The sequence below is a fragment of the Acanthaster planci genome, linkage group LG03 (genome assembly GCF_054643075.1).
Source record: "Acanthaster planci isolate LZ-2023a linkage group LG03, COTS_SCS, whole genome shotgun sequence".
In the NCBI taxonomy this organism is placed as follows: domain Eukaryota; kingdom Metazoa; phylum Echinodermata; class Asteroidea; order Valvatida; family Acanthasteridae; genus Acanthaster; species Acanthaster planci.
Window position 1 is genome coordinate 14,746,047 of NC_141779.1, and position 13,274 is coordinate 14,759,320.

General features: G+C 41.8%; 1 protein-coding gene across 1 annotated transcript; it reads left to right on the top strand.

The window, feature by feature from the left end:
• The first annotated feature begins 171 nt into the window (after positions 1-171).
• On the top strand, positions 172-13,138 carry LOC110991102 (uncharacterized). The gene is made up of 9 exons (XM_022256272.2): positions 172-355; positions 1,716-1,789; positions 2,769-2,900; positions 3,648-3,786; positions 5,351-5,517; positions 6,084-6,225; positions 8,361-8,523; positions 9,001-9,306; positions 10,025-13,138. Exons 1-9 carry the CDS (start codon positions 343-345, stop codon positions 10,422-10,424), a joined length of 1,536 nt encoding a protein of 511 aa, XP_022111964.2. The 5' UTR covers positions 172-342; the 3' UTR covers positions 10,425-13,138.
• The last annotated feature ends 136 nt before the right edge of the window (positions 13,139-13,274 follow it).

Consider the following 13,274-nt stretch of genomic DNA (forward strand, 5'->3'; position numbering starts at 1 on the left):
ATACTTAAATTCATTCATGATGGGAAATCGTAGTCGTTCGGTATTCATTACAGTATTTTCGATGCATATCAAGTCACGTGTGCCACCAGCGGGCCTTTCATGTTTTTTAATATGTGAATTTTCATGACCAAAGTCAACTGAGGTGATCCCTAATTGAATGGAGCATGCGCAATAGGCAGAGCCGGTGTCGTTGCTACACAAACTAAGTAATGGCGACCTACCGCACGGTACCAGCATGGAGGAAGAACACTGAATGTAGTTTGAGCAGAATCGGTGCATGATGCAGGAACTTCGGAAGATGAAACGAAATCAGTGGTTAACCAGTTATTGTAGGACTTGAGCATGGAATATGCAGGTAAGGGCATCATCACTGTTTTATCACGAGGAATCCGATCTGTATAAGTTTGTTGTTACTAATCATGCTAATTGAATTAGCATAGATATATACGTGTAGGCCTACGTTTAACTTTAAGACCCGAAAACAGCCCTTCGTCAATACTGGAGGGGTATATTATAATTTAGGGCCCTGTTTACGGGGTCAACCTGCAGTAGTACACTATTCATCTTGTGCCCAGTTGACCAGTGTGGGTAACTTACATCAGCACCTAGTCGAAATATTTGTGTACTGAATTTAAAAATCCTAATGTCTCCAAGATATTCCTGGATTTTATGCAGGGATCCAGTACAAATTGCATCTGATTTCTAATCATGTCTAAATGTTAAAAAGGTGATATAGAGCCCTATACTTTTTGACTGCCCCAGAACCCACAAGTTCACAACCCACAAGAAAGTACCACATTTTCAAAAAAGCCTTATGTCATCAGATACAAGTTGAGGAAGGTACAAAATCCCCAGTCCCCCCCCCAAAAAAAATCAGCAACCCAAATACAACATTAATTTTTCCTTAAGTAAAAGTCAGATGATATTAATTTGGAATCAAATTAATGATTATAGTGTTTTCTGTGTGTACTGAAAATTTCATTTGAAGCTCATGTTGCATTCCACACATTATTTTCAATTACATGCATGTAACACAATTCATTTTTTGTTCTGTTCAATGGAAGTTTAAACAGTGTAGCTCCCAAGTGTATGCAATCACTAACTTCAAATCCTAAATTATTGCACAACTGTTTTAATTCTTTACGTCTTTGGAATTTCTTTCTATTTCCAAATTTAATGAAACCAATGCTTATTTTAGAAGCAGTGGCTTTTCAATTAATTGTGAAGTGTCAGTGTTCAGTGAGTTTGTTTCGGTTGAAATTGGGTAATTTACCTGAGTCAATTTATTGCAAAGTTTGTAAGAAAGTTTTCTACTTCTGTTACATTAATTAACCACTTGGGACTATTTGAAGAAACCGTTTGCTTGTTCGTGGAAAGTATAAGAGGTTCTACCATAAGACAAAGGAACCCTGTCCAGTTCAGTATCCAGGGGCAGATCCGGGGGGGGTGTCAAAGATTTTTATAATGTCTAATTGTTTGCAGACAAGCGGAACGATGATGAAACATTCCATGCCATACATTATTCACAATGGTATTGGTGCACTTCGGTTATTTTTATTATTTTCCCTGTTTCTTTACCTTTTAATTGTTTTGGTGGGGGGGTTCAACCCCCTACCCCCCTTTATCTTCAGCTGGTATCCTCATTCTGTAGGCCTTACAAACAATCTCAAGTTTAAAGGTTGAGTGTTTACCTGTTTTACCATGTTCCCTGACAGCTTTTTCAAGTTCAGGGAACTTTGAGCTCCAGCCATGTTCTGTGTGTGGCAGAAAGTTCAACCCAGACACACTGGTGAGTACACCCATTCACGCCTTAGTGAGGATTCCATATTGGGCCATCACAGTTTTTGAGTGCTGTAAGCACCAGAAAATTTTAAAGAGGGCACCTGTTATTTTTAGGTGGATTTTCATAGGGAAAGGGATTTCAGTGTACACCTAGAGAGAACAAGTTTAGAAAGTAAACTTCCTAGTGTTTGTGACTCCCAAAAACTGTTATGGTCATTCCAACAAGAAAGTTTACTTGGGAACTAGATTCTCTCAAGCCCAAACTTTGAGCGCCAGCCAATTTTGTCTCAAGCAGTTTCTCTCAGATCTCCCCGCATGTATAGCCATAACAGCTGTGTAGAGGTTTGAAAATAAATGGCATGTGTACCCAGAAAAACCATCATCCAGAAAGGTTTCACTTGTAACAGTTGGAATGTCAAGTGTTCTTCTCTTTAGTATTTTTAAAGCTGACTGAATTTGTACTGCACATTTTGTACTGCACATTCCCTAATTCCTCTACTTATTCCCCCACCCCCCTTCCACCCTGGGTAAAAAAATACAAAGATAAAGGAAGAAAAGGCAAAAGCGAAAGCAACAAAAGAAACGGAGGAAAAGGAAAGAAACATCACCAATTGGCTTGAAAATACCTCAGAATGGACCCCTATGCACCCTTGATGGTTCATCAGTTTGCTGTTGATAAGTGCTTTGCCTGTTCCCCTCCCACAAAAGAGCCTTCCTCTTTCCTGGCAATGCACATGCTCAAGGCCCACTAGAAGGCTATAATTGCAGTGAAGGCTCCGTCTTCCACAATGCCAGTAAATGCTTGAAAATCCTCCTGGTTAGTTTTGAAAAATCTTCATCTCAGAAGGTGACAGTTACTAACCGGATGAGCAGATTGTGCTAACTTGGCAAGTTGTTTTTTACACGTTGCTGACCGTCTTTACTTCTCAAGCCAATTCAGCCAGTCGTGCTGGTCATTTCTTTTTGCCACTGCCTCCAATTATCAGGGCAAACATGAGAACATCTGCCAAAAGTCACAGCTTAAGAACCGACAAAGAAAGGTGTTTAACTCAGCCAAGCAGCGTCTTCAAGGCACCGGGGCATCATTCAAGAACAGGTCATGCCCAGGAGAAGTACAGGTACTTATTAAGGCAACAAGTATAAATTAAACCATGGTGACAAACCAAGAAATCCCTGTTGCAGAAAGATTTTCTCAGACATAGTATTATTTCAAACATTGACATTTGTACAAGAATTACTTATTGTAAATGAAATCACCTTTGCAATAAAATTATTGCGTCTTTTATGTTGGTTTCCCAATCTAAATTGTACATATTTTAGAATGAATAGAGGATTAAAACTTTAGTCACACCAGCTCAATAAACTAAAAGGAAGTCGATTTGCACAAAGTATTTCAAGAGGTCATAGGCAAAGGCCTACTCTAGTTAAAGGGTTGTTATTCATGCCAACTTGTGTTTTCCCCGCTGATGTGGTCAGTATTTAATTGTGTAGATAGGATTGGAGAAACATTATTTAAAAGTTTGATTACTTGACACTGTGGATGCCAATCTAGATGTGAGCTGAATTCTGAGCTTTCTCAATTTCTGAAGACATTTACTAACTCCGTTGCCACATGCATAACCCATTGACCCTGGTCACAAAATTATCGGACTGCTTCTTCCATTAACCCCAGCAACCCCTGGTGTCTACCCCAAATGAACACCTGTTTTTCATAAGGTATTGGATTTTGGACCACAGAGCTCAGCCACTCATCAAATGACTTGGAACTTGCAGCCCTAAGTACAAGAAATGTGGGTATTTGCACACCACTGGATGTGTAGAACATAGCGATCTATGCTGCTCACTTTCTTTTTCCACACCTGCAGTCTCAGCCAGTCAAAGACACCCATTGGAGAGAGCGCCACCTGGAATTTGTCAACTCAATTCGCTCGGCAAGAGCAGCTCAGAGAGCGATTAAAACAGGCGGCCCCCTCCCACCCCCGCCCCCGCCATCGCACAATCCTAGTAAGTCTCACAGCATTAAGTAACGAGGCATCGGTGCATCACAGTTATATTTCTAAGATGAGCTTTTTTTCATGGCTGTATTTGACGTGGTTTTTAAAGAACTTTCAGAACTTTCTGCACCGTCTACTGGCAGTACCCACAATTCTTATTAGGACCCACATTATTGGCATATTGAGTACCTGAAATCCCGGGACTCAAAGTCCGTTCATGCTTTTATATGAGAGTGTTTGTGCACTCATATTGAAAACCTAGGACTAGGTCATAACAGCTTCACACAAGGCCCTGAACAAGACTTACATGTATTCCCAGTTGGAGTAAAACAAGCTTCGCGTGACTCCAGTCTAAGACTGAAACTTGAATCCTTTTTGTTGAGTCACATTTTTAACTCTGGCTTGGCCTGGCTCGCTTGCTTGCGAGTCATTTGGGGAAAACACTCTGACTGGACTTTCATTTCTCATGCTCGACACCGATGACGCATTATTCACAAGTCAACTATTTTTAATAATTTTGTTGTTATCGAAAATACAATTCCGAGTGTTTATTTTCTGTAAGACAGTGCATGGTGCAAAAATTACATATACTCCCGTGTAAATAATATCCTTCATGATATTTGTGCTGTCCAAGGTTATTGATTTTTGTAATACAGCTCAGGCACACACAGGTTTCATTCAGTACACAAAATAACACCTACCGATATCTAACATTTTCAAGATGTATTTTTTTTTTTTGTTTTTTTTTTTGAGCATACAGTGCTTATTAATATACGTTGGGTACGGGCAAACCGTTATATATGATATCTAACATGTTGAACACGTACTGTACATCCAAACTCATAATTGGTTTCAAAGTGCTTTTTTGGGGCTCAGACCCAGACTCAACTCAAACCAGTTGACTCAGTCAGGCATCGACCTTGAGCTTTTTTTTATAACCAGCCCTCCAGGCCAGTTCACTTACTTTCTTTTACTAGCCTGTGGAATTTTCACGAGCCCACAGGACATTGTTTACAGTGTTGTATTTGAGTCCATCACAAATCCCTGTCAGTCCATCACAAGTCATTCAGTCTGAAGTCAGTTCACAAGCTTTTCAATGGAGCTGTGACAAAAGCATTCATTTGTCATTGTTCACCTTGTTACTTATGTCTAGCCTTGTGGAAGGACTCGTGACTGGACATCTTGGGGGACTTGTGAAAAGGACTTGTGATGGACTCGATTCTAACACTGATTGTTTAGCAAAGTTGACTTTTTTCAAGCGTTACAGTGGAGTCATGCTGTCAATTTTAACTTCAAAGTGGAGGATTCAAAACTATTACAATTAATAAATAACAGGTAAAATCAACATTTGTAACCTTTGTTTTATTTATCTTTACAAATAAAACAAATGACAGGTTCCAACAGGTGGCTGTCCTTGTACTAGCCTGCTGGGCAGGTTAAAGAATGCATTTTACTCACACGCAGTAGTTTTTCTAGAATTTGTAAGCTGGTCAAGCGTTAAGGTTGAGGCCTCGGACTCAACACTCTGGAACCAAGATTTGACGGCCCTGTCTATTCACTTATGATTGAACCAGATTACATTGGATGCCCACACTGTTCCCGGCGCTTCAATCCCACGGCAGCAGAGAGGCACATCCCCTTCTGTGCCCAGAGAACCAAAACCCACGGAGCACCCATTAAGCCTCTCCACAAGAGGGCAGCAGCTGATGTAAGCTACAGCTCAGCGGGAGTCAGAAAAGCTGTAAGCGTTCATTGTCCTATAAGCACTTTGATTAAACTGAAGGGATTTGTCAATTCTCTGTGCTCTTTGTTACATCTACCACACAGGGGTGTGTCTGGGTTTTGAGTTTGTGGGGACAAAATTGGGATTTTTTTCATGAAATGATTTGGACTTCTTTCATCCTTAAAGACCCCCCCCCCGAAGGTTTTATAGACTAATCCAAGGAGGCATCATTGCTTTGGTGCACCAAATTCACAAGCATGTTCTGAACCTTTATGCGCGCACACTTTGGAAAGTTGCACGTGTATAATGCATGCGTACCATTTGCCCACTAGCCACACAGATTTATGGCTTCTGGTCGCTGAAGTCCCTTTGAAGAGGTTCATGGGAGATGTATGACGTCAGTGCAAACTGGTACTGGAGGTGACAGGGAGGGTTTTCCTGGCCTTGTGATTAGAAGGGTGTTTTGTGATCAGCTTTCTCGGTTTTTGTCTTTGGCAGAAGTTTGTCTTTTTGGATGCAGAAGTCTTTATCGTCTGACTGAATTTTGTCCAATTTTCTGAGTGACTTCAATTTCTTTCCAACAGTATGACAATCAAGTTGTTCGTAGGAAGGGCAGTGCCAACCCCTATGCCTACTCTCAGCCTGCGACCGATGAGTTTCCCAACATGGCCATTTACTCAGCCACTTACGGTGGGACAAGGGGACCGGCCACTTTCTACAGACAGGGTATGTTGCATCCCGAGCATATCTCTCTTGAAAGATAGCTGTCTGACCTGTGGAAGAGCGGGGAGGGGCCTGGGGAGGCATGTATTCTGTCCACAAGAGTGCTCTTTGGTTCCTCAGTGCCATCTTACAAAAATAGAAAACTGATGCCTTCTCTTTAAAGAAATCCTCACCGTCCTCTGTGTGCTTGCACAAATTCCTTATGCGCGCAGTATTAATTTGCATATCAAACAAAGGGCTATGGTGTCATCAGACGACTAGTTTCTTTGACACATTCTATTGGGAGTTTACTGAGCACCCTCTGTTGTTCTCACATGGATTCCTAAGTTATTTAGTTGGGAAACATCAAGGGGGAAAAGAGCCAGTGTAAGTGATCAGTTTAGTAGTTTTAACCATGATACTTTAGTGAGATGAGATAATGGATTCAGAAATTCATTGGTTGTGTTTTTCTTCAGACCTTGTTGGTGAGAGGAACTACATGTAACAATCCAGATGCTTAGTTCAGTTTTGACTAGTAGAGCCTGCTAGTTAGTATGCCATTGTATGTGTTTATAAAAACATGTTTCTGCAAAAGCTTTATTAAAGAATATTTTGGCCTTCATCCATAGGGAAAAATGCCCACAGGGAAACACACGTAGCTGTTGAAGTAATCAGTATTTGTTGTGTCTAAAATGTCCAAAACTCTGAGGTGAAGGTGATATCGCACACTGGTGCTCCCCCTTCCACACAAATTTTTTTGTGCAGGTCCTATAGTGGGTTAGGGCTTCGTGGATTGGCCTATTAATGGCTGATGCCTGATGCTGTCTGATTGGCCCCCCTCCCCACTTTGAAAATTGTTCCACCACCATTGCTATTGCACTGAAAAATGGATTTCACGTTTTTGGACAAAGTTCAAACATGTTTGCTTCAAACACTCAAGTGCATTTGCCACGCTGTGGTGGTGACATCTTTTGTGCATAATTCGTCTTTTGCCGATAGCAGTGTTTTTCGAGTTTCTGACATGTCTCATTGAAATACTTGCCCAGAAGCTCCATTCCTGGCAATGGTATTATTCACTTTGACCTTACGGTGACCCCTTTCCAGCGTTACTAAGGTAGGCCAGCCTGATCTGTAGGCCCGTCACTATCGTTCCATCATTTGGCCTGCCAACTCTGTTTGAAGTTTGATAAGAGATGACAGATTTTTTTAATCATGTCCTGTATGGTGAATATATCGAACAACATGAACAAGGTGATCATGGCAAGGCAAATTAAAACAACTGATGTTCAATGTCTTTACGTAATTTTACTGCGAGAAACAAATTGAAAAACATGTCAATTAATCCATCAGAAAATGAAATGCTTGTGAGTTTGCACTTCTAACTTTGGACTCTGTCTGTCACTTCCTACATCATGCATGTCTTCATTCTCTCCATCTCCAAATACTGAGTTACGACTGCAAATTACACATGGCCCATGAAAGCAACTGCATTTTTGTGTTCTCGAATTCTACAAACTTAATAAGCACCACTTTAAACATGTTTAATTCTCTTGTCCAACTCATCTCTTTGTTTTGTGTCTTGAAGAGTAGAAACAATGATGGTTGTTGGAAAGTTTACAAAGAACGGTGGCCATCTTGAAAAAAACATAAAAGGCCCACCTCCTTTAAAAGAACTTAGACAATAAACATTTTTAGTTGGCTGAACATTGTTTTAAAATTTGTTGGATGGGATTCCGAAAGGTTGTTTTGTTCCCTTCTTGTGGATTTCAGGTCATGATACAACCATTGAATGTCATATACATGTAGTGACCACATTTGAAAAAATTTAATAATCGTCTGTGTGTCATGCAACAACAGTCCATTTTGTGGAGTTTCTTGGATAACTCAAAACAGTAGTGTTTGTTTACTGTTTTGTTTTAACTAGATCAAATTGAGAGAATATTTGGTTTTTGCTGATCCCTGGTTTGCCACGGTAGAGTTTAATAGCTTATGACATCTTGACGGACCTTTGACAGAACAAAACGAGTTATTTTGTTTAGCACAAATTTCGGGCTTGATAGCTCAAGTTGTGAAACACTTTAGCTGTGGGCCAGACAGTTGCTGTGGCCAACTCAATTATTCTTTCCTGATCGCCATGTTGTTCTCGTTTAATTCAACAGAATTCAAAAGCGCACAAGCAAGTACAGCTCAGAGGCATTCCGGGTACACGTCACAACCCCCTAGCCCACCCAAGACAACTCAAGCCAGCAGCCACCAAAGTGCCACACGATCAGCACTGTCCTCAGGACGCAGCAGGGCTGCCCGTCCTAAGTCCTCAGTCCGGTAAGAAGTACACCTTTTGACCTTACTATTAATACTTCACTTTGAATAAGAAGTAAGAAAGAAGTCGTCAACCTCATGTCAGAGACCAATCCCTAAAACAGTCGTCCTCCAGAGCAGGCCGACCAGAAGACCCAGTAATGGCCCCCGATAGCCTCTAATGAGAAGATAAATATTTTGTATATAACTGAATATCACTTTCTACTCATGACTGTCTACCTGAAGACTTCGGAAAGATGAAACTTCTTACGGAGGAAAACTATGAACAAATAGATGAACAGTAGCAAAATCTGAGGGAAGGGGTACTTTTCCCTTCTTTCCAACAGTTTACAAATATACCCCCAAGTTAAGCCTTACCCTTCAGAGAGGCAACAAAATGTGTAGATATTTCCTCTCCAGTTTTGAACCCCGCCCCCCAAAAAATTTGGTTTGGGATCTGTGTTTGTTTTCCAGCTTTTCACTGTGACTCGTTCATTTCAGTTTTTCGGACAAGGTGGATGTGGAGACTTTTCAAGCAAATGGCGGTGACACCCTGCCCTCCCCACGGCCCCCATCTCACCCTCCGCCCGTCCAACCAGGAACTAACGGCCCTGCGAGTTACCACAGCAACCTAAGTAACTACCGCACGACCAAAGCCAGTGAAATGAGGTTGCAGCGTGCCCAGACCGCTGGCAATGTGGGCCTTGGGTCATCGCCCAGGCAACAACCTGTGGAGGTGGTAGGAACTGGACGACCCCTGAATTCAACCTTTACTTGGAGGGAAAAGAATTCACCAAGCTTTGAAACGTGAGTATAAACGGATCAAGTTATAAGTCAATATTTTAAGTCCGTTCTGGGGCAGGAAAACTTTTTTGATGCTTTATTATAATTGCATATTATGTTAATTTGTCAGTTAGTAACCTAATTTTTTGCAATTTGCTTTAATTGTAATTGGCTCAGACAGTCATTGGATAGGTGTGGCATCTTTACTATAGGAGTCTTCAATTTTAATTGTCTATTTTGCTTTGAGCACCAAGCAGACGAGCACATTACGTTATTTGACAACAGTGCAACTACAGAATGCTGTGAGGGGAATAAACTCCCCAGCAGAAATCTGCTCCCCCGCATTTGAAATTTTGAAATGCACACAGCCTATGTACAACCCACTGGTGGTGGATGTCAGAGGGCCAGTGGCCCCCTCCCCCACTCTTTTGACTGGAGGGAGTCCCCCACTTTTTGCTGGTCCTATAATTGGGTGGGGCATAATTGATTGACCTGTTTAATGGCTGATGCCTGATGGTCTAACAACTGCCCCCTCCCACATTGAAACAACCCTCAGTAAATTTGCTTTCAATGCTCTGTTGAATAACATGTGTGCACCCTAGGTGCCACCTCAGAAATGTCTAACTAGTTACGCCCACTGCCACTGGATTTAGTTATCCAGGGATGTCTGCCTAATAGAGAGTAATATTAGTATGAAAGACATTGAGAGGAATTTTGAATGTAATCCATTCCTCTATTTCAGAGTGACCAAGCTTGATTCTCCAGGAGGCTTGAAGACTGGTAGCCACACGTCTTTGCAGAACGGCAGTTTCAGCCCACCGAGTCCCTCTGGATCATCCCCACGGGAGTTCACAAGAGGGTCCCCTTCCCTCAGCAATTCCCCCCTGTCCTTCACCCCACCGCTGAGGGGAGGTGGTCACACCCCTTCCCCACTGGCCTCGCCCGTCAACTGCACCACGCCCGCCACCGCCGGGCTGACGGATGTGTCAGCCAGGCATGGCGCCAAACTGGAAGCAGTAAACGGCAGCGTGCCTGCACCGTTTTGTTTCCAGTGTGGGACTCAGTACCCAGTCCAGGACGCACGCTTCTGTTGTGGCTGTGGAATGAGAAGAGCATTTCTCACTCCAAACTCCCTGAGCTGATCTGCTGCCAGTGGGGAGCTATAACACTGCCCTTGTGCCACTACTTTTCCACAGGGTTGAAAGCCGTTGATTTTGCCTGTTAAATAAATTTCATAGTTCGGGAGGTAGAGCTACTCAGTCCTCAAGTTCAAAGTATCAAGCGCTTTTAGAGGTACAAGCTCAGCAGACTTTTAGCGAATGGTTTTTCTGTGTTGCCTACAGACTAATTCAGTGACCCTGAGTTAATATTACTCTTGCCAACAGGTGTGTTGTTCAACCAGTACAAGTTGTAAACAACAGTGGTTGAATGAGTATAAAGGCCTCCGAACCAAATAATGCTCGACACTGAAAAATGGTCAGGCCTGCGCTTGAGAACTGTTGTTGCCATTACATACACTCGGCACCCAGTGGGCATGCTTAGATCATTTGTATACTTGACACTATGCACAAGCAAGCAAGTGCACATGTCCTGGGTGTGGGCTGCTCACTGCTTTGTGAAAGAGTGCCCTTGCTTGTTCAGCTGAAACCAGCTTGAGATCCCTGTGACTCACATGATCTATATCTAGGCTCATCAATGAAAAACTCAAACCAAAGGTGGAACAGTTATTGCATTTTCAATTGTTCCTATTTTAGAGTAAAACATTTCATATGTTAAGCTCTAAAAACAATATCAGCAGCTTGCAATTTGCCTGAAATAGACACTGTGCTTATGCTTCTGCAGCAAAATTTCACAAAGGACACCTCCAAGCAAACACGGTACTCTTGTGCAAAATTAGTGAACTAGCTTACAAAATGCAGAAAATGAGCTGGCCAACATAGTAGAAAGAGCAAGATTTTGAAATCATGTCCCACAAAACAAGGCCACTTTAAGCCGTTTTTACTCAGTGTTTATTTTCATAAAATTTAATGATATTTTTCACTAGTTTTTACATGCACTGTCAGATCCTAATTCAAAATTTAAACACCTAAGAGATACAGACAAATGTCCTTGATATCGAATGCAATAGAGTACCGAAGTGAATACCTCACGTGCACAATTAGTGTGTAAAAGGCATTAGCGTGAGAACCAGCGCGTGAACCAACATGCGCACGTACTCAATTTTTTTGCACTGCACTTTCTGGTTCAAAGTGATGTCACACTTCGGTACTCTATAGTCATTCATATTCATGAAATTCACCCTCTACCACACGTCCATTGTATTCATAGCGCTGTCATCTATCCTGCCAAATGTTTTTAAAGATATTTACAGCAGTTGTCATTAGTAAGATTTTATAATATGAAAGATGTGTACATTTTATGCATGTGGGACAAAATATGTATATGTTGCAACCAAAAAATAGACTTTGAACTGTTTTCATACGTTGATAAAGAAAATGTATATGACAAATGTGTTGCTATCCAAAAGAAATTCAAGATTACAATTGAAATTCTCTGAAGTAGCAACTTGTTTTGCCAGGAGACAAAACTGATACAGGGCTGTTTTTTATTACTATTGTAATAGGTATGTGTGTGAGAATAAACTTTTTAATGGTAATTGATTCTGAAAAGTAATTCAGCAATCTAATTGTTTCAGGGCAGGGCTGGTTTGTGGACGTCTTTGGTATCCGCTCCGAGCGGAACAAAAGAGGGCGTTTTTTTTTTTACTCGCCGCATGGGCGCGTGTTTATAATGGAGATCAATGGCCCGTTTGACGCAGATCACGCTGAGTACGCGTAACAAATTTATTCTGTAATGTACGGTCGTTGCGTACACGCAGAAAGCGTGCAAGAACCCGCTTGGAAAACTTACAACCACCTGTCTTTCTTTTGCCGCTTGGGGGTGCACTTCAAGTCGGGGCGGACGGACCAAGCTCGACAAATTCATGTAAAAAAGAAACAGAAACTGGGAATCATGTAATGTGACTAGACTATCAAAATGAACACAAAACTGTAGTTTGAGAGGAAAACCTTTCCTCCAAGCTCTTCCAATTCATCCATTTGCAAATTTTGACTGATTAAATTAAATTAACTTGATCACCCTGCTGTCATGAGAGTACAAAAAGTATGTGATCTGACCTTCCTGTGACAAGATTTATTGGAACTATGCAAAGAAAATGTGCTCAGACCATCTCTGTGGGCCTGTTTGTCTCACGTAGATCAGTGATCCAACATTGGTTCACTGACACCAAAAGCCGTGTAATGGATAGCACAAACCAGCTTTGGGATCACTGATCACGATTCAGATCTGGCTCTGAAACAAACTGGCTTTCTGTCAAACATCTCAATGCGGGATCACTCCCATCAGCATTCTAATATTCTGCTCACACTCAGATGCAGAATATCAGTTTGAACAAAGAGGCGACTTCTGACCGTTGAAATGCCGCACGTGGGGCAAATTTGACCAAGGACTAGAGTTTGACTAATTCTGATCAATTGGTGCATTCATGGTCATGCACCAGCCGCTATTTTTGCTGTTTGCCAAATGCACATGTGATTGTTTACGCAAGGAGTAAGTACGCATGCATTATTAACTGCTGCCCGGCTTACCCGGGCGACAGTTCAAAAGGCATGCGCAGTAGCAGAAAATCCAGGCACTGTCGCCCAGGTGTAGTGTGCACTTGTGGTGGTGCCAGCCAGCCAGCCTAGTAACGGTATGCAGCTCATGCGAAAAGATGGTGGCACACATAAAAGACATTCAGCGTTTTCCTCAGCTGAGCGATACCGAACTGATGAAGTGTTTGTTTTTCGACCTTAGGTTCGTGGAAACAAATTGATGATTTCATTTTCAGAGGTTCTTATAGAAAATATGCATGAGGAATAATAAAACAAATATAACATGGTTTATTTCGGTTGGACAGTCGATGTTAGCTCCCCGAGGCATTGGGAGCTTAC